The sequence below is a fragment of the Onychostoma macrolepis genome, chromosome 13 (genome assembly GCF_012432095.1).
Source record: "Onychostoma macrolepis isolate SWU-2019 chromosome 13, ASM1243209v1, whole genome shotgun sequence".
Lineage (NCBI taxonomy): Eukaryota > Metazoa > Chordata > Actinopteri > Cypriniformes > Cyprinidae > Onychostoma > Onychostoma macrolepis.
Window position 1 is genome coordinate 8,174,946 of NC_081167.1, and position 22,718 is coordinate 8,197,663.

At 39.7% G+C, this 22,718-nt stretch overlaps 2 protein-coding genes across 3 annotated transcripts in view; one reads left to right on the forward strand and one right to left on the reverse strand.

The window, feature by feature from the left end:
- Positions 1–892: 892 nt before the first annotated feature.
- Positions 893–13,501, reverse strand: socs5b (suppressor of cytokine signaling 5b). Its single transcript, XM_058796869.1, has 2 exons — positions 12,978–13,501; positions 893–7,300 (listed from the first exon to the last, which is right to left on the reverse strand). The coding sequence occupies exons 1-2, from the start codon at positions 13,057–13,059 to the stop codon at positions 5,592–5,594; spliced, it is 1,791 nt and encodes a 596-aa protein (XP_058652852.1). The 5' UTR covers positions 13,060–13,501; the 3' UTR covers positions 893–5,591.
- A 3,098-nt stretch (positions 13,502–16,599) lies between these two features.
- The window catches only part of prkceb (protein kinase C, epsilon b), a 94,645-nt gene continuing 88,526 nt past the window's right edge, over positions 16,600–22,718 (forward strand). For both annotated transcript variants that reach the window (XM_058796151.1, XM_058796152.1), the window contains exon 1: positions 16,600–17,977. In XM_058796151.1, the coding sequence (XP_058652134.1) occupies positions 17,630–17,977 (348 nt within the window). In that variant the 5' untranslated portion in view covers positions 16,600–17,629. The remainder of the gene's footprint in view (positions 17,978–22,718) is intronic.

Here is a 22,718-nt window from a genome sequence, read left to right on the forward strand (position 1 = left end):
CTGCCTTCCACACTGGGTGTAAAATACTGTCTGGGGATGTATTTCTGGTATGAAATATGGATGGGAGCCTGTGCATGTGTATTTAGGCAGGGAGAGGTGAGAGAGAGGTCAGCGTTCACTTTGCCGCCACAGACTTGGAGGTCGTCCAGCGCAAAAGAGACAGCGGCTTTTTCTCCCTCTCTCATTCTGCTTTGCTTATGGATGATGTGCAGATATATGAGGCATGAGAAAAGCTCACGCACATGTTTTGAGCGAGAGGTATGCTGCCTATGGAAAGCACGATTGGAGTTGGGAATGAGAGACTCGTAACTAGGACGGCTTTTCATTCACCCCCATTGACCATATCGCGTTCACCAAAGAGAAAATGAGAATAAACCGAGTCCGCTGGATAGAACTCGATCTGTGCGTGCAGTGTGCTATAAAGAGAAGAAATTGAGAAGGTGTTGTTTTCAAAGATCAGTTTTCATTGATGGTCCGGCAGTATTTGAGTCTTGAATCATGCCATTTTCAATAAAGTAAACATTAATGGCCTATCCTCTTCTGCTCAATCCTGTGCTCCAAAGGATACGTTCAATTATTCACAAGCTTTGGGTGGGTAATGTGTAACTGATAACCTGGATGCTATTTATATTTCATTTCAAAAGGACAAATAATACCGCTGACCTCCAGGCCAAACTCAGTCCAGCTCATGTGTATTTCTGTCAGGATGGAATGAGATTTTTGTTACTAACGTCAATACAAAACCGCCTTTGTGCACAATTTTACTTCCAAAAAGTGAATGAAGCACCAAAAAAAAAAATTGTAGGATGTGATTTCATTCAGCAGAATTGATTGGATAGTGAAATGAAGGCCTGGTAATGTCATCAATATGGAGAACCATTTTAGACGTAGATCCTGATTAGAATAATTTTATTTCTTCACAATGACATGCACTGATGAACTGTGCACAAAAAGGTCAGTAACATACATTAGTGTCAATGTTGACCTTATGGTAAACCTGGGACAATAATGAAGTATAAAACCAAAATAATGATGAAAGAAACCCAATTTGTGATCATATCTATTTACTGCATGGAATACACTCAATATTTTATTAATAATATTAAGACAATGAAGCATTCACAAAGCACCAAGAGTGACATCTACAAGTGCATTGGCTGTAACAATGAACAGGTTATGCAAAGAGTAAAACAGAGTCAAAGAAAAAATTCAGAGGACAAACAAAACAAAAACTAAAACATCAACATCTTTTTTTTCTAAAAACACATCTTTCATCCAGATATTAGATTATAAAATGAGAAGAAGATCGAAGGTAACAGAGAACAATATTTGGTGATATACTGTAGGATTAGAGATCGGTTAGTCTGTGGCAGCTGAGAAGGCTGTTGTGATTGGTCAGAATGTATAAGGCGGTCAAGGAGGCAGAATGACAATCATTAGCCTCCATCATCGTCAAGCCCTGTCACCACAGCGCCCACATACATACTGCTACAAGCGTGCACGTATAGCATTAAAGTGACATAAGATTGCAACCATGGTTACATCACACTCAATGTGTATTAGAGATACAGTTTATGTAAAAATAATTCGTTAAATGCTACTTTGCTTGCATAAAACTATTCAACTCCTTTCGCAACATATTTTGGCACCAAAGTTGAAAAGATCAGAGGCCTCATTTATAAAACCCATGTAAGTTTAGATTTAATCCTAAAGTCCATGGATTTGATCCTGCGTAGGAACAAATTGGGATTTATGAAGGCTAAAACCGTCACGGCAGCGTTCTTGTACGTAAACCAAGTGAAAAGCATGATTTTTAAATGAAAATTGAACAACTGACTAAATGAGAAAATGAATGACCATATTTACATAAAGCAGAATTTTGCAATATTCAAATTTTGTTGCAACGAAATTTTCATGCAATTATCATGCGTTCATATTAAGGACTATTATACGCTTGTTTAATAAATGAGGCCCCAGAGCTTTACACGTTGGCACTAAAGTACAGCTAAAAAGAGTTATGATCTAAACAGAAGGATTAGTAAGTTCAAGATCAATTGCTGCCCTGCCACAGTCTGTAGCATAAAGTCCACTCTATAATAAATCTCAACATTTAACAATTATGGGTACATAAGTATGCGTGCATGTATCAAACAGTTTTTTCACCGGCTAGTTTGCAAGCAGGGTGTACTTGACATGGTCATATGGTCAGTATGTGCTACAGTGGCTGACATAAGAAATTTCCCATGGGGAAAAAGGGCAGAAAGAACATCAGACTCCTCCGTATAGAGAAGCAGTTTCAAAATTATCAAGTTGTTAACCATGAAAACAAGGACAAAGCATCCCCAGGCCATAAGCACAAGACGCAGCTCATAGAAGTCTCAAAACAAGACTCCTCACTGTAATCTTTGTTGACTTCTGTAGTCCCACCGTTACCATTTTGTTTGCACTATTTTAAACGCAATAAACCAGGCCTGAGTTACTGGAGAACACTGTTGGATTAGTTTGGTGTGTTACTTCCCTCGTAACACTTTCTCTAAACTATTAACTAAATAACGACTGCGGTTTCAAACACAGCCCCGTTCCTCGCAGCACTCAATGTTCCTCAATGGAGCACTGTGTGCGTTAGCCTCTTGCTAATGCTAACTTTAGCTAGTATCCAGACTACACAAACAACACGCTCACTGCTTTCAGCACTACATATCCAAGAAAGAGGGTGATGCTGAGGATGTGGTCAGACTGGGGAGGAAAAGGAAAAATTAGAGCAAAAAGTCCCTCTCTTGTCTATTTTCATAGCATCCATCAAGAAACAGAGTGGTCCTTTTAGCAGGTGGTAAATTTAGAGGCTAGCACATTAAATTTAGCCTGTGATTAGTGCCTGTAAGGCAGGGCAGGGTGTAACTCTGCCAGGAGAGACTCGCTCACTGTGCAGTGGCATACAAAGTCCCAAATGACTGCATGAGCATGCCTCAGTGTTTAAAAAAAATCCAAAGGATTTGGTGAGGACCAGGCTATCACTAAGCGTTTAACAGCCCTCGAACCAACACCCTTGGAAATTAAGCTTTCTGTCATAAATGCAGCGGCTTAAATCATCTGAACTCATTCCTGAAATGGGAAAGAGCTTTGCAAATTTCTGCTGAATGCCTTCAGCATCGTTGACATTTTGCTATAGGGGAAAAATATCCTCGGGTTAGCGTTACGTGCATTTCTTTACAGAAACGTACTGTGGTGGTACCAGGTTACAGTAATATCATAGAAGAACCATGTTACATGGCACTATGATGGTACATGTCTACATCCCATGGAATAACCATGTTACCAAATCTTAAAAACCATGGTACTTTTTTTAAAAACATTGACGACACAAAAAAAATGGACTACATATTAATAATTGTCAAATTTAAGTGTTATTTAAACAAAACAAAACAAACAAACAAAAAAACCCAGAATAAGCTGGTCTTTAATTGGTCTGTCTGGCCTCCCAGCCTAAACCCTGGAAGACCAACTAAAACCAGGCTGTTTTTTTACAGCATGTATGGATCGGGGAGAGGTTGTGAAACTGCCTGCTATGACCAAGCGCTCCTATTTTGTCTGTAAATTCAATGAAAGGCATATTAGTCTCAAAACTGATGTCTTGAAAGCAGATGACATCAGCTGACGTGTACCACTACACAGTTGACATAATGTGAGACTGTATACAGAGCATACAGTGTGCAGGGTGGAAGAAATTTTAAGATGGTTGTTTTGCGTATTTATTCAGGTCATTCAAGCGGAAAAATAGAGTAAAAAAAAATCTAAAATTAACAAAATGACTTCCTTTCAGTGACAACCGAGGTGTATTTTGAAAGAGTTTAATTGCGGATTTAATTGCAGTTCAAATAAATGGCTTCAAAATGGGTGCTACTCTGCCAGAAAACCGGACACTATAATTAAGTCATTGAGCTCAATATAAATAATCAAAAGGCATGGTGGAAGATTTCTCATTCACAATAACAACCTAGAGATGCACACCTTTGGTCGCTGATCATCAAACACCCAAATACTGCAAACTGCACCAGTTTTAGCATGGTCTGAAATTTGCTTGGACCTTGAAAGTCTACCACTGCAACACTGAACATCTGATATTGAACATATTAGCGTGATTTTGTTGACTTTAGTAGTTTTTTTTTTTGTGTAAGACCAAGCACATCAAAAGATTATCTTTACAGTGTCGAGGGAATCCCAATCCCTAGTGCACACAATTATGATGAAAGAAGCATAGCTGCATGCTTCATAATGAATAAAAGTGCAACATTATCAAGTGGAACAATCACACTTTATAACATAACTGGACATCAATCCAATAAACATTAAATATATATGCAGTGATGGCATCTGTCTGGTTTCCAACAATATCTAAAGTGAAAACAATCTTAGAGGTATCTATACAAGTTTTACAGAGGACTTTCTCGGTCCACTTTCGGCTGTTGCATATATAACCATATTAGCCTCGAGTACAAACCATACGCACAGGCAAGGTAAGAGACACTTGACACTAACAAACTTCGGGTGACTCATGCGGAGAATATGGGGGATAATTTGACATCCTATGAATAAGGTCCATAAAAAAAAAAAGTAACACACAGACAAACAATACAATCTGTTTATATGCATGTACTTGAATCTATAAGTCATTGTGCGGTACACAAACAACAATTAAAGTGCCATATGTCATTTTAGACTATCGCTGATAAAAATAGAAAATTGTAAAATAGATTGTTTAAAACAAGGATTATGCTGGGATATGACACTACATGAGGGCCTAGTTTAAAATAATCTGTCCTCTCTATCATATGGCACATGGTGCACTGTGCTCCCTTCCTCCCCGCAATTAATTCATGCCTTTCACTTCTGTCTGCCTCGATTTTAAAAATAAAGCATGCTTAGTGCTGAGAGGTGCGTGTATATCTGTGATCCTGTCCATGTACACAAGGCTTAACAAGTGCTGCCTCGGGGAACTTGACACTTGTAGGAGGTCACTGTAAAGTATCTTGAAGGTATTGCTGATACATTAGCCGTGACTTAGCAAATAGGCATATAGTAGTGTACTTGACTAGATATTTGACATCAAATTTGTAGAGTAGCAGATATTCAGGTATGAAGACTTCCAAGATTATTTGATTATATTTTAATCACTGGACTAAGCTTCTGTTAATCCATTTGCCTGACAAAAGAGGCTAGTTAATGTGACAACACTCAGTTTTACTGCTCAAAATAGTGTAAAACTCTAGAAGATAGAATGCAGGGGGCATGCGGGCAGGCTAGTGGAGATCCAGAGGATATAAGGAAAAAGAGCAGAGAGAATAAGACCATCTCATTCCCAGCATGCTCGACACTTCAGCAGATAAGCTAGCTTGACAGAATGTACTGCACTGAAACATATGTATGGATTTCCACGTGTAGTATTAACCGGAAAAAAACTACTGGAAGTTCATAACATCCTCTGTTGCTGTGTATCTAAAGCCAGCTGTATGATGGATAATATGAGCCACATACTCCTCTGGCGGCAAAGCTCTTGCCCACAATCCTGCCTCTCACGGGCGCAGAGCCAGACCTCATTTGACCTTGAGTGGTGGCTCTCTCTCTAGCCAGCGCACACGGACTTTCTGTTTGTAGTGATACTCCTTCAGGAAATCCTGCATGGTTGGAGGCAGTGGCAGGGCACCAATGCCATCGTAGGTGGTGTGTCTGCAGATGGCAGCTCGTGCCAGGTGCTGAAGGCTGAAAGGGAATGTCCGGTGTAAGGGAGCAGTGAGCAGGGGCTCAAAGAACATACAGGCACTAGGGTCTTTATAGTGCTCCAGCAGGCCTGTTACTGTGGAAGAGTGGAAGACACAGGGGTCATGTGCATCAAAGCTGAAGTTGTGATTCCATTGTTCAATGCGTGCATGCAGTGATCGATTGTAACGTCGAAAGCTAACGGAAAATAAGTAGTCCTCCTGTGCAGAATCACGTAACAGGAAGGTGCCCTCTGGTCGTCCGTCCAGCAGTGCTTCTGCTTGGTACCGGTCCATCACCCCCCAATAACAAGGAAGTGCAGTTATGGCCTGTAGGTCAGGCACCAAACAATGAATATAGTCAATCTGCGTGTGGACCTTCCAAGGCCCCGGCTGTCTGGAGCAGTGGGTTTCCCCAGAAGCATGCCTCTGCTTGGGCCTCCGTGTCTGTAAGCAAAGAGTAGTTGAGTCCTCCTCAGAGTCACAGTCAACAGTGTGGGATGGCACTGCCATACTCGCTGCAACCTGTGCTGCAATCCCCGATAAGCCCCCAGAAATAGAGGAGACTGTTCCCAGACTTCTGCCCTCCCCAAGTCCTTCCCCAACACCAGGAGCCATCTTTGGTCCCAGTTTATAGAGTAAAGAGTTCTGTGAAGTTGCTTCCAGCGTATGGATCTGTGCATTTGGAGGGGGATCCACTCCTTCTTCAATGCTAAGTCTACGTCGTTCACGCAGCCTCTCCTCCTCGTCCTCAGGGGATGGATGTGCCGAATCAAATGCATCCAAAAGAGCAGTTGAGGAATGAGGGCTAACTGGCGCCGTATGTTGCTTAATTAGGTGCCACTTGTTGGCCAGATCTGAACCAGGTGGGAAAGGGCATGTTTCGAGCATAAGTTCAGTAAGGTGGATTTTACGTTTGGAGGACACCTGGCCTTTGGCTGACTGAGAGCGGCGGTGTGTGGGAAGAGGAAGGCACAAGCCTACAGTGTCCCGAAGTCGCTGTCGTAGAGAACGGGTGCTAAGGCTGCGCCCACTGCTGCCAGCTCCTACAGAATCATTAATCTCTTGGATAGAGCTAACTCCATAGCGACGTTCCCTCCTAGCTGCACTTCCTCTTGAGCGTCCCGTTCGCCTGTCAGCCTCAAGCGAACTTTGTGTTTTAGTTGAGCAAGAATGCTTCTTTTTACCTCCCCAGGGAGCATGACGCGTGTAGGAGTCCCTACGGACAAGGGGACCCCTCCGTGCATCCTCACTCTCTTTGTCAATGGAGATTTCTACTATCTGGGGAATATCTGCCACACAGTTATGGCCTCTGCGTCCTCCAGGAACCAGTGGGAGTGGTGACAAGGTCCGTGAGGGTGTGGAAGACCTAGTTTCATAGGGTTCTGCATGTGCTCCCCTGTCCAAGTCCACCACACAGTGGACACAATCTAAATCCTGGCTACACAGATGGGACTCTGAGCCATCGTTGTGGAAGAGGGCTTGGCATCGACTCCTGAGGTTACCCCACATCTTGCCCACTTTCTCCATAGAATGGAGACAACGACCTATCAGAGAAACAAAGAATTAGCGATTAAAATCTTGTTGCGGTTTATAAATCAGAGACTAGTGATGTTATCTTGGTGTACACTGGATGGGAGAGGTTAGATCACGGGTCTCCAACCCTGCTCCTGGAGAGCTACTGTCCTGCAGATTTCAGCTCCAACCCCAATCAAACACACATGAAACAACTAATCAAGGTGTTCATGGCTACTTGATAATCACAGACAGGTGTATTGGAGCAGTGTTGGAACTGAAGTCCGCAGGTCAGTAGCTCTCCAGGAGCAGCGCTGGAGATCCCTTTGTTAGATGTTTGTTAACTGTAGGGCGATATGTTAAGATGGTAGTTTGACAAAATGGAATGTGAAGCATGTTAGACATAGATAAAGCAGCACTGAAACATGTTTAGTTTGTGAGCACAAAGAATGCATGCATCATTTTAGATACAAAGAGCATGTATATGTTGGGTGGGTACAGGGGTGGAACAGTTAGCACAGAGTTGCCAGGCAGACATGCATCGACACAAGGCCATGGCTATAAATGAACTGAGGGATCTGCTCCCAGCTGATCTGCTGGTATGTACTGTATTACTGAGCCAGTCTGGACCTGACCAAGAACTTTCACTGTAATGGCAGCAGACACATACATGCTCAAATGCACAATAGAGAGGTAAAGTAGTATGGATAGGGGGAGCACAGACAGACATAAAAAACAAAGTCTGTCTGAGGGGTGGTTTCTGTTCCCTTTTTCAGGAAGAAAAAGTGCTGATCTTGTTTAAAACACTGTGGTTGCACTGCACAAATTATGCTAAATTGAGGCCACCGGCAGATCACGCTCAGATCTCCCCATTATATACCAAACGTATCATCTTCACAAAGCAAAATATATATGTTTGACTAGTCTAATGCCAGGATAATACATATGAATTAAAAGGAGAACTTAATATTTGAACAGGCAATCTCATAAGCTTACAAAAAGTCTTCCAGCAACTCCAAAAACATCTGCAGAGGCTGGATCCAAATCATACCAACACTCGAAGTTGCATGGAATAAAGCAACAAAACATTTATCTCCGTGTATAGACTATGCATTTCTTTTCTAGGGCAAACATATAAAACTACAAATATAAGCAGGAAAAACCTAGTCTTTTCATCCTGCTCTCAGAGCATCATGATTGTATGCTTTTAAATGGTGCACTTGATGTGGATTTCCAGTCTTGTGGCCTTTGCTCGCTCATGCACACGTGAAGTCCAAGGCAATGTAGGGCATCCCATTTGTCATCTACTGATTATGAAGGGAGCTCACAAATAGTGGTCAATCGATAAGAGGTTTTAAATGGTCAATAGTGGGTAAGGTGAACAAGAGAAGGCGGCCCATTTATAAGTACAACTTAATGACAAATGAGAGATGTATACAAATTGATTCAATGAAATGACTTATTACATATTTTAGACACTCAGATGGAGCAGCATTTACTACACAGAGCCGTAGTTCACTGACGAGCTAGACAATAATGGCTTTCAAAATCGAATGCAATTCATCTGCGATTTTGAACGCAATATTGCATAGCTTATCAGTGAACTATGGCTCTGTGTAGTAAATGCCGCTCCATCTGAGAGCAGGTGACGGCGATTTAATGGCAATTACTGAACCGGCTTTACTGACGAGATGCGTGTGACAATCGTAAGCGATTAATTGCACAGCCCTAGACACTATTACTTAAAATCAAAACACTGAAGAATTTTATCCATAAACAAAGATGTAGAAAGATTTGAGATGAAACAAGGAACAATCACTTTAATCAATGTGACAATCTCAAATAGAAGTACAATAGAAATCCCAAATTCTCAAGGGCTGGGGGCTCTATTTGGGAAAGGCCTATGTCAGTTAACTCTTTGAATGAAGGTGCATTCTGCCCTAGGTCTAAACTAAATATTCTTCCCTTATTAGGTTCCAGGACAGTAGTTTGTAGGAGTAGCAAATAGCAATTAACATGGTGTGAACATTCTGTTCAATCACATTTGCAGTTACGTAATGCACAACATTTATGACTACATTCTTATCTACTCTGCATTGCATAAGCCAAATTACTTTGTTGAATTAACCATATATTCATTTCATGACTTAAAAATGCTCTTAGAAAACTCTTGAAAGCCTAAATACAATTCACTTACTGTGCTCTGTACAACTGTAATAGGTTATTAGTTGAAAGTGTATTTACAGTGCATATTTGTAGTACAGTTTAACAACATGTGTTGTTTCCATATTCAAGGGGCAGTGCTGCTTCCTTTTACTACAGGAAGTAACTTCAAATACCACCTTTCCCAAAATTAAGAGGGACCAAACCAACAGGACAAATGCACAAGTCACATGGCCTACAAAACAGCTCATCAAAGCTATCATGTATTGGGTTTCAACATTTTTTTTTTTTTTAACAAACTGTATTATAAAGACACTAAATTTAAACTCTTTGGTACATGTTAAGCCTCTTTGAAATCGTAAATGACTGTAAATAAGCCAGTGAAGAGCAGTGAGATGTTATGCAGAGAGTTATATAAGAAACACTGACACACTGAGATGAAGCTGAGAAGTTGATATTTGGCAAACACACATTAAATCAACAGTTTCACATTTACTGTATTTGATCGTCAGCCAAAAAATAACATTGCACCTGCAGAGTAACATTAATATAACACTTCAAATATACGACATGGAATCTTTTATTTTTCACACGCTTTTTCTTTTTTTTCTTTTTCTAACTCTTTCAGCCTCCAAATACATCTCTAATGTACCGCAATATCAGAAGCATCAGCCTTGCTGTTTTTCCATGGGAGTTGGCATAATTTTTTCCTTGACTATGCAAATCACTTTCGCAAAAACAAACAGCTTTGGCTTCCAAGAATGAATGCACAGAGCGGGTATTCTCTCCAAAATGTTCCCGGGACAACAAAGGTGAAAACTTTTTAAAGAACATTTCTGAGAATTACTTTCTTCACAGACACTAGTTGAAAGGATAGTTCAATCAAAAAATGAATTTTTTTTCATCGTTTGCAAAGTGCGTACGCTCTTCTTTGTCATCAGTAACGCATGGATACGTATTGTACGTTTATTTACACTTTGATTTGAATTGAAACAGCATATCCATACGTTACTGATGACAGAGAATAGCGTACGCACTTTGCGTCCATCGGATGCTCTCCAAAATGGCGCTACGCTGACACAGAGAGGAGACGAATTGTTGAATAAATGTCATTATTTTTTATTTTCTTTGCATACAAAAAGTATTCTCGTCGCTTCATAAAATTCAGATTGCACCACTGATGGCAGATTAACTATTTTGACTATGTTTTTTATACTTTTCTGTGCCTTGACAGTGTTATTTACTTGGCAGTCAATGGGAGAGTCACAAACCTCCTGGTTTTCATCCAAAATATCTTTTCATCCAAAATTTGGGGTGGAGTATCTCTTTAAGAACACCCGACAGACACACTACATGTCAATGCATCCTCAGCAAACAAATGTCTTGTCCTTCTTTCTGCTAATAAACGAGTGCAGAGAAGAGACATAATGAGAGCAGTTGAATAACTCGGACTTCTGTGACTTTGCATGTCGTGTGGAAGTTCTCTTCAGAAGCCTTTTCTTCAGACTCCAAATTAGACAGTCAAATAGGGACAGTCTGTCTTCTCTCAAAAACTGCTCTGATCCAGCTCTCTCTCGGATGAGAAAATGCAGAAAAGCATGAGAGTTCCCCAAAAGTAACAAGGCCAGAGCTCAAGCGCATGTCATTATCAGACCAGCAGTTTGGGATATGAAACTGCTCGTGTAGCTCTCCTGCATAAAGGCACTTCAATTTGGCGGTGTGGGTCATGAGTGCGTGGATGAAGTGCCATTGTGAATGAGTGTCATGAGCTCAGCAGCTCATCTACCTCTACCCTGTGTATGTAGTGTGTACTCATTACTCTGGTCAGATATCAAAGGAGACTCTAAAGCATTCTAAAGAAGTGACTCATCATAAGCTTGCATTGATTATTTATATATCCTATATAATATTACCTTGGAAATAATACATCATACATGGATTACTTGAATGTATTGCAATGTGTGGCAAGAGTTAGGAAGCAGTGGTGTGCGAGCAAGATTGAGAGAAAAAGTGTGAAACTACAGACATGACAACACAAATAAACAGTATAATCACAGAAAAAATAGAAATGTTGCTGCAGAACTGTATTAACACATAAAACGGACCAGTGACTGTAAATATCTTGCATAACTAAATACAGTCTAACTGTATGTTTGCTCCAAACTGAGAGAAAAAAAAAAGGACATGTACAGGGTGCTAAATCAAAAATTGCATGCTGAAAATGTAATAGCAAATCTTGCCCATTTAAGCCATTCAAAGGCACAATATCCAAATGTAAACTATTACAGTTTAAGCAATAAAAAGTCATTATCGAAGCATAGATTATAATACACAAATATTCAGTTTATCCACTGTAAGAACCTCCTGAAGAAGCAGCTAACTACACCTAAGTGCTTCACCCTAAAGAGAAAAACTGGACAAAGTTAGACTACCACTGTTAAGCAGCCTCATATTAAACCCATAAAATATCCTCTGCAATTTCTCTCAGTTCAACACGCCTATTCTCATGGGGTCCAGATGAGTGGCCTGGCTTTTGGACAACATTAAGGGGCGGAAGTGTGTTTTCTTTCGAAAGGAGAAAAAAAACGAAGGAAAAAAGTAAAGAATAGTTATTTGTGGACCATTACTTTCAGAGACAAAGATGTGGAGTGGCTTAGGGCAAGAGTGTATCCTGCAACGTAACCTTACTAACTGAATTAATTCAACAAACGATAGTTAATTCTGAGTGCCAAACAACTGGGCAAAGTACAATTTTAAGAAACAGTCATGTACAAACTCGCGTATGTCAACCCCATTTCTGAGTTGAATACATGGAGTATTTGTATACTTTAAAAAATAATTAATCTGTCACAGCGACCATTTAAAATTACTGCAATAACATGAGTTACACTTTCCCTCACGCATAATTTTCAACAACATCTTGATGGTGGAATAGACACGTTTTAACCATAACTAGGACCCAAGTGATATCAATTGGCAATAAGAATAACTGAACAATAAGAATACTGAACCATCTGACTAGTACGAAGTGGATTAAGTAGCTAGTTTGTTTGTATTTTTGTACGAAGACATCAGCCGAGAATATAATCGCAAATGCTACAGTAATGTATAGCCTACTGTCTATCCTTCCTTCAGCGCGTAACAACAAAATACCGTAACAACGCTCATATTGGATACATAACACTCAGTATCAAACGTGTACTATTTTTGTGGTGATTTTAATCTCTTTTAAGAGTATTTTAAGAGCAGGTATGGAGTGAGTGAGCAACGTGGAGAGAGAGAGAGAGAGAGAGAGAGAGAGAGAGAGAGAGAGAGAGAGAGAGAGACACACACACACACACACACACACACACACACACTGGAGGATGTTGGAATGTTACATTGTAACATTCGCAGAGGGGAAACATGCAAAAGCGGCGGTGACATCACTCGCGCTCCGTTACATTAAATCACGCATAAAAGCGGCTCGAAATAACGCGTGTTTGAATACGCAAAGCATGGCGCATTGCAATCCAGAGAGAGGACACCGCAAACTGGCCTACTCACCCTTTTTATTCGTGAATATTACTTCGCAGCCGTCTTTTGTCTGAAGGCTGTTGAAGCTGTTAGACTCGCTGCTGACCCACATACGCTCAGCCCTGGCGAATAAAGCACAGAAGTGCTCATTCCTGAGGTTGGCTTTTAAAAAGCAGGAGAGCAGCTGAGTCCCAAGTCGTTCCGGTCGGTTGGAATGGCAGCATAATCCGAGAACAAATCTCCGATCCGCCGAGCCCGTGCTTCTGCTTGACAAGCCGAGCAAAGGCGTGAGGAAGAGGCCGATAGCGCGAGCTCGCAGGCGGGTTCAGACTGTAGGGAGACGCAGGAGGAGAACGCACTTCCGACGGATGGGGGAGTGACGAGCGTGTGGCCAACCAATGAGATTGCAGATTGAGAGAGCGTTGCCTCGGTTGCCACCCTGAAAACGTGGAGACTCGAGATAATGCATGAGTGCCGCGGGATGAATGATTAATGATTATAGTCAATCAGACAAAGTAGCCATCTGTTGCCTTTAACAGCTCACAGTGTGTGTGTTTGTGTATTGCTTATCAATAGGAGAGTGATCCATAGTGTAATTCAATCTTAAAAAGGAAATGTTGATATATCACACATAATAATTACTAGGCCTACATATATGTACTGCGATGAAAATAAAATAAAAGATACAAATAAAAAATGTATGGCTGAAGCATTCAAAAGCAAAATATTTATGTTCATATTTATGTTATCCAGTTATATCTATTAAATAATTAATAAATATATAATAAATGTTTATAATAAAAAATGCTTGTTTAGATTATTATGTTCTACAGTGAAAATATTTTTATTATGCATCATCAATCAAGCTTCTTTTGTCAAAAAGTGTGGATTTTTTTTTTTACATAAAATCATAAAAGGATACATAAAAAAAGAGTTTTTGTTTTTAAGTAAATGTTTTATTTAAAAAAAAAAAATGTCATTTCCATAATGGAATGCTGTTTAACTATACAATTAATTTGAGATGTGTATGAAAAAAACAAAACAAAAAAAAAACAAACATGGAAAATGTACTGATAATTTTCTGGCAGGACGTTATCTAGTAATTTTATGGACATTTCTGTTAACCCTAAACAAATGCAATCAAGTGCAAAATAAATAAGGAAACTTTTTTCATATTAATAGAAGGTTACACTTTGTTTTGATAGTCCACTTTAGACATTCTACTAACTATAAGTAACTTTGTAACTACATGTCAACTAATTCTCATTAATTTGCAACTACATGTCTACTAACTCTCAGTAGGGTAGGTTTAGGGTTAGTAGAATAAGTTGATATATACTTGCAAAGTTTCTCATACTCAGTATGTTGTATGAATGTTGTGGACCCATAAAGTGTTAGAAGATATTAAGCAGACAGTCTACTAATACTCTAATGACTGCTAGTTGACATGTAGTTGACATGTAGTTGCAATGTTACTTACTGTTAGTAGAATGTCTAAAGTGGACTATTGAAATAAAGTGTTACCTAATAGAATACATTGTGCCCTGATTTTACAGTTTTTTTTTTCTTCTTTTCTGTGTAATCAGATATTGAATTTTATGAGACACTAAAAGTCCAGCGGGGCAAAAATGCTCACCCATAGGCCTATGATTTATTAGAGAAGATACAATATTATAATTTACATATGGGGAATGTTATGATTTTTTTTGTTTTTTTTGTTTTTTTTACATAATCCAAACTGATGCACAAAATTGAATGTGCCATGTTACATATGATTCTGGTCATGAGGTTTAAGTTTGTTCAGAACGGCCTTTCATGTGTCTATTTATGTCCAAACAAAGCAAACATTGTCCACAGAGGTCTGATTTCCACTACTGGCAGTTGCCGACAGTGATTTCTAATGCACTAAGTATATGAACATAGACGCTGGCATTTTGGGGGTGGAATGAAGTAAGCTTTAAGACCCTCAAAGAGCCCTAAATGGCCGCTTCTATTCTTGCAACACAGAGCCTACACACTCATAAACCCTGCACTATCAGTGTCTCAAAGGGGCATTCATTTTCCTCCTACTGGTGATGTCATCATTTGGAGTCACACCACATGCTAGACTCGTGTGAGGTCGTATAGTGTGAGCTAGAACATCTTCAACTAATGTCATTGCAGGCTGAGAATCAGCCTTAAGGGAAAGTCCTGATGTCGAAACAACAACCCCATTCATCCTCCAGCAGACATCACTCATCTAATTATTGTGTCTGAAACAAAAGGACACACAGCTCAAAATGAATTGCATTAAACGGAGAGTTTTCTAAAGCTGATGACATTTTAAATATTTAAAAAGACTTTGTCAACCTTTGATATGTAAAATCTGTTTTATGGCATTTAATGTACATGAGATGTGATTTTAATAGTATTGTGACAGTATTATTCAACATAATTTTGCACTTTAGTGATTCTGGCCTACACTTGCGCTTACGTTAATGAAAATAAATTCATAAAAACAGTTCTTGGTTAACTGAATTAGTGTTCAAATGGGTCTCGGGTGCTTTTATTCATAGAATGATATGCTGTTCAATAATTAATATTTGAGAGAGATTTTCTCCAGTGGCTCAGCCTTATTGGTCACTGCAAATCTAATGTTGTGAACTGAGCAAACATACTTGTGGTTACATCATGAGCCAAGATAAAGGGATACAAGCATTAATTAACCCAGAATTAATAAAAGTATTTGTAATAAAGCATGCAGCAATAATGGAGTTTTTAATAGTCATTTCATACATTGTATCTTGTTGCCATGGCTCTACATAATGCTTTCTTTATCTTTTTTGTTTTATCTTTTTAAAGTATGCACTTGATACATTTCGTAGATTTGAGAATGAAATATGTATGTATGCTCATATACAATTTACTTAAACTAACCTGATCAAGCAATCCACTCAAAATATGCTAACAGTTCAGAAGTCAAAGCAATATAATGCAGGTACAGTAACTGTCAACCTAATACTTCTATAAGGACACTGCCATCTACTGGATTTTTTAACTCACTTAATGTGATTTTAATCTTAATCGTTATCATTAAAGTTGTTTAAATGATAGAGACAGAGCTCCTCTGTCACATTTTATATTCACCCTGAGCAAAAACTGTTTCTTAAATCAAATGTACTACACTATGAAGCATCTCAAGAAAAGAGAACAGGGAAGCATTTGTAAAACACGCTTAATAAATGTATATGTGCTTTCACGACGCCACACTGACATTTAAATGAATTATGCAACAGTAGGAAGCACACGTTATTGATAATTTCTTCATAATACTTCATTTGATCATCAAACATCATCTATGCTATAATAGAAATTCCATCCACGAGATGGCGCTTGTTGTTGACTAATGATATTGAGAAGGTGGACCTCAATATATCACATTTTCAAGAACAAACTTGTTGTCCAAAGTCTGTCCTCAGACCAAGTGTTACAAATTGTCACATTTTTTTACACATTTTAATGTAGATGATACAAAAAAAAAAAAAAAACATGTCTTCATCTAGTTGCAATTACACACTGTAAAATTAGGTCATCTTGGCTTGCATCCACTTAACTTGCTGCGATTACCTTTGTGAATTCATTCAGAAAAATAAAATAATGTGGTGGAGAAAAACGGGTAGTTTTATTTTCCACTGCAGCTCTCACAGTACAGCATTGTAAACACCCTTATGCAAGATGAGGATCACCCTCATAAAGACAAATAATGCATTGCTACTGGCACGGGGGTAGACCATGCCATTTCAAAAAATCATTAATGATATAAACAAATAAAAAATGACTAAGAATTGAGACACCTGTGGCCTTTATACGGTCCGTATGGTCGTCTGCATTGCATGACTTGAGCAGGGTGCATTATTCACACTTGGTATTCACACACACACACACACACACACACACACACACACACGCACGCTTCATCTTTCCAGCCTTGTGGGTGATGCTTGACCAGAGAGCCGAGGCAGCGGTTCCAGCAGGGCCGCTCCAGTGCCGCACTCACTCAGCCCTCTCCGCGCAATAACTGACGTGTTTTGCGCATTTCCTGGACCAGCCTTCAGACACACATACACACACACACAGTCGGGAGAAAAAGAGGCAGGTCCGCAGGAAACTGAGTACCGACGGACAAACAAGGATCCTGGAAAAAGCAAGTGAGTACGGAACCCTTGTAAACACTGGTTCTCCTGTCTGGGGCGAACCGAAAGACGCTTTTGCGGGGATAACTTTCCTCCCAATGCGCGGAGGAGACACATCCAGCGCTCCAGTCAGACGAGGGAACGGGCTGCTCACCCTGAGGAGATCCAGCATATATTTCTGGCGTATTTTGAGGTGTGGAATGCTGGTCGTATCGCTGCCGATACACTGTAGCTGTCCTTTTTCAATCCAACTTGCATTGCTGACTGCCTACAGCGGCGTTTGGACAGCTTCAAGATCACATGCAGGTTGTCCGTAGGTCATAGCAATAGATTCCCTTTCTGTCTGGACCTTCTACACTTTGCATGCAGATCCACGAGGACGAAGAAGGGCATTTACCGTTATTTCATAAGGATAAACAATCACAAACCGGTGGACCGTAACATACACTGGTTGAATAATTAACCAGGCGCTGAAGTGGAATATTGTTACTAAAGCTCTAAAAAGTGGCCATGGTGTTTTTTAACGGTCTGCTGAAGATTAAGATCTGCGAGGCTTTGGACCTGAAGCCCACAGCCTGGTCTCTGAGACACGCCGTTGGCCCCAAGACGCAAACCTTCCTGCTGGACACGTACATCGCCCTCAACGTGGATGATTTTCGCGTGGGTCAGACCTCGACCAAGCAGAAGACCAACAGTCCCGTCTGGCACGATGAGTTTGTGACCGAGGTGCACGACGGCCGCAAGATCGAGCTGTCGGTGTTTCACGACGCGCCGATTGGCTACGACGACTTTGTAGCCAACTGTACCATTCAGTTCGAGGAATTGCTGCAAAACGGCAGCAAACACTTCGAGGACTGGGTAATGTCTTTTTGTGGATATTTCAGGGTGCCTCCAACCATGTTGGAAAATCCATTTAATGCCAGCTGTGATTTGGAACATGGTTAAAGAATTGATCATTAACTGCCACCATATTCCAAAGCCAGCAGTAGGACTAACTGGTAGTTGGTTTGTTGCTGGTCTTAACCAGTCTACTAGCTTGCACTAGCAAGTGACCAGCTAGAAACTGGCTTCCATGTTCCAAAACACAGTCAACAGCTGGATTCTCCAGTCGAAACAAAAGTCGTAGGGTGGATGGGGGGCTCTTAAGGGTCCTTCTTGTTTATACATGCAAGTGTTTCAGTGTTTGTTAACATTTCAGCAACTACAAAAGTTAAGTTACAAGTCAGAGGAGGCATCACCTGTCGCCAAATAGATGCTAGCAAACAGAATTTGCGTAAACCTAAGGAGGCAACCATAACAACTGTAGGCCTACACAACTTTTCATTGCTATCAGTATGGAACAGTACGTTGATACTCGAGAAAATATAACAAGTTTAATATTTATCATATATTTAAATAGCAAACAGGCTAAAAAAAAACTGTGTTTTGTCTTGAAAAAAACTGTCAGAAACAGTATGAAGATATTTGAACTAGTGGCACCAAATGACAGTTTGCGTTGCGCAAGACTTGCCTTGGTAAACAACTTAAATGTTCAAAATATGGTTACGCCAAAATGAAAACACATGGATGCACCAGCAGCAGGTGTGTGTTGTGCTTTCCTCTTTCTCTGATGCCACCTGCATCATTTCTGCAGCAAAGGCCTCAGATGAATGCTCGGATAACCCTGGTTGCATAGAGACGACAAAAGAGGTTGGCTGCCTGTCATAAATATTTCTGCAGCTACAAAGAGCCATGCAGCCATCATTAATGCAGACATATGATAATCTGATGCCAAATAGTCAGACAACTTGCATCTTTTAATCTGTTGATGTTGGGACGGTATTTGTACATCTGATATTTTTGTCAGGTAATCTAACGTTTCTAAATTGCATGATAAAAAATATTTAATATGACTGGCTAGATAAGGATTAATACAGAATTATATGTATTAGTACTTGTAGGCTATGGAAGTCAGAAATATATTAATTGCAGCTACATTTTAGTGATACTAACCTGAAAACAGTCATAGTCATCTAAAATCACACCACTATTATGACTGAAATATACAACAGCGTTTACATAATTTTCATGTCATTTTACACCATTTTTACATGCTTTCAAATCAGTCCTAAATCTGTATTTGATCATCACTGACAAACACAATGACAGTCACATAGGTCATATCCTGGCTGCCCTGTCCGAATGTCTCATGTTCAGTCGAAACAATGAATAGTAGTATAATAGAGTAATAGAATATCAATGAACAGTACACTAAGTAATCTAGTAATAGAATATCATTGTATATCATTTGAATGAGAGTGAATAGTTTGGTTGAATATCAGTATACAGCATCAGTCTTGGTCTCATTAAGGCCCCTGATATGGCAGGTGTGCAGTATGTGACATGGCTTGGCCGCAGACTCCAAGCGACCCTGGAAACTGCTCTGCTCTTTGTAGTCTAACACAGACGGAGTTGTTGAATTATTGATGTGATGAGCTTCGTTGTGGTGTTGAGAAGTATAGTCGCCTGCCTTTATGTTGCCATCTCAGAAAGGACTGACCCCCATTATTAAAGACAGAGAGCTTTATAAATTCTCATGTGGATAATCTGGGCATCCTGATCTGATATATTTACACAAGCACATGTGTTAATATACATAGATGTTTGAACCAATGCTTCAAGCAAATCTGTTCTCCCATTAATTTAATTCCATATAAAGGCTATCTTCAGTTTGTTGACACATTAAAAGTTGAGGACATCTTAGGTAGAGCTCACAAAGTAAATCCTGATTGCAGTTGTTAATGACAGTGCAAACAATAACCATGGGCTGGTTACACCAGTCCTAAGTTGAAACTTACGCTAGTTGGGGCTTACATGAGCACTAATTTACAGCTTACACAGTACTAGACATCAGAGCTTCATAACACTCAATGTACTTGAAAAATACTGTGCATATATATGATATATAGGAATAGCGGTTGGAATAAAATGGCTATTGAATCTATTGAATTACACTGAGCTTATGTTTGGTGTGACTTAATTACTAGACATACAGTACATGAGGATGTTGACATTTGTGCTCATTTATATCGAGCACAAGGAAACATCATGTGATTAAAATATTTCTTAGCGGCTCTTTAGCAAAAAAAATTAAAAAAAATTTTTTTTTTTGTATTAGTAGTTATTTATCATCCTTAATTAATTTTAGATATTGTAATTTACATGCGTAAAATGTACAGTATTTAAAAATATCATTTATTACATTTCATGATTATTTAGGCACTTACTATATTGTATCTCTATACTTTAAATTTGGGATTGTGTACAATGAAAATTGTTGGCTTTTATGGCAAATTGCTTGTGACTTTCCTTAAGTCGCTTTGGATAAAGGCATCTACTAAATGTCTAGCTGAATGTAAATGTAAATTTATGCATTATGGTAATTTGATTTATTAGCAATAAGAGTTACATGAGGCAAAATATGCTTTAAACGAACTCATATTAAGGTAAAACTTAAATGCTCAGTTTTTTCGGCTGCTCATTGGATCAATAAAGGTACAGGTGCATCTCAATAAATTAGAATGTCGTGGAAAAGTTCATTTATTTCAGTAATTCAACTCAAATTGTGAAACTCGTGTATTAAATAAATTCAATGCACACAGACTGAAGTAGTTTAAGTCTTTGGTTCTTTTAATTGTGATGATTTTGGCTCACATTTAACAAAAACCCACCAATTCACTATCTCAACAAATTAGAATACTTCATAAGACCAATAAAAAAAAAAACATTTTTAGTGAATTGTTGGCCTTCTGGAAAGTATGTTCATTTACTGTATATGTACTCAATACTTGGTAGGGGCTCCTTTTGCTTTAATTACTTCCTCAATTCGGCGTGGCATGGAGGTGATCAGTTTGTGGCACTGCTGAGGTGGTATGGAAGCCAAGGTTGCTTTGATAGCAGCCTTCAGGTCATCTGCATTGTTGGGTCTGGTGTCTCTCATCTTACTCTTGACAATACCCCACAGATTCTCTATGGGGTTCAGGTCTGGTGAGTTTGCTGTCCAGTCAAGCACACCAACACCATGGTCATTGAACCTGCTTTTGGTACCTTTGGCAGTGTGGGCAGGTACCAAGTCCTGCTGGAAAATGAAATCAGCATCTCCATAAAGCTTGTCAGCAGAAGGAAGCATGAAGTGCTCTAAAATTTCCTGGTAGATGGCTGCGTTGACCGTGGACTTCAGAAAACACAGTGGACCAACACCAGCAGATGACATGGCAGCCCAAATCATCACTGACTGTGGAAACGTCACACTGGACTTCAAGCAACATGGATTCTGTGCCTCTCCACTCTTCCTTCAGACTCTGGGACCTTGATTTCCAAATGAAATGCAAAATTTACTTTCATCTGAAAAGAGGACTTTGGACCACTGAGCAACAGTCCAGTTCTTTTTCTCCACAGCCCAGGTAAGACGCTTCTGACGTTGTCTCTGCTTTCAGAAGTGGCTTGGTAGTCCTTTTCCTGAAGACGTCTGAGCGTGGTGACTCTTGATGCACTGACTCCAGCTTCAGTTCTCTCCTTGTGAAGCTCTCCCAAGTGTTTGAATCAGCTTTGCTTGACTGTATTCTCAAGCTTGCGGTCATCCCTGTTGCTTGTGCACCTTTTCCTACCCAAATTCTTCCTTCCAGTCAACTTTGCATTTAATATGCTTTGACACAGCACTCTGTAAACAGCCACACCCTTCAGTAATGACCCTCTGTGACTTACCCTCTTTGTGGAGGGCGTCAATGTTCGTCTTCTGGATCATTGCCAAGTCAGCAGTCTTCTCCATTAATGTGATTTCAAAGAACAAGAGATACCCAGAATTTATACTGTAGGAATGGTCATTAATTGAAACTCAAATGTAAATATTCTAATATTTTGAGATACTGATTTTTGACTTTCTTGAGCTGTAAGCTCTAATCATCAAAAATAAAACAAAAAAAAACTTATAAAATGCTTTACTTTACATGCAATGTATCTAAAATATATGAAAGTTTCACTTTTTGAAATAACTTACAAGAAAAAATGAACTTTTCCACGACATTCTAATTTATTGAGATGCACCTGTATATGATTACACATTACTTCACTGAGGTTTTACGACCTAGATTTGCTTTAAAAGCAACGATGCAACAAAATTTACCAGAGAGGTATTTACAAAAACTAGTAGCTGCTAAGCCCCTGCTGAGAATGTCTCATTTTAAGAAAGAACATACAAACGTTTGGTGTAACCCTACCCAAGCCTTGCGTCCTCAGGCGAGCAGGATTCCTGGCAGAGCGTGTCTGTGTGTGTCATAGTGAGTATCTGTCAAGACAAGCAAGTGCCTGATAGTGTACGAAGAGAAAAAGAGCATCAATCTGTGGGACAGATGTGTGCAGAGGTAGGCTTTGACTGGCTCACAGGCAGCGTCTGCGTAATTTGAAAGCAATTTGTGTGGAAGTGTGAGAAAGGTTGTAGAGGTTTGGTCAGACTACGAGAATTACTCAGTCACCCATTTTCCCACGAACCCTTTACATGCACACAAACACACTCACACCTATTTCAAAGGCAACTCCTCTTCGGTCGTGCCTGCACTTGCAC

Coding starts and splice junctions, on each gene's coding strand:
- socs5b (XM_058796869.1), bottom strand. CDS start 13,059: ATGTGGGTCAGCAGCGAGTCTAACAGCTTCAACAGCCTTCAGACAAAA. Junction 7,301..12,977: donor AATATTCACGAATAAAAAGG/GTGAGTAGGCCA, acceptor TTTCTCTGATAG/GTCGTTGTCTCCATTCTATG.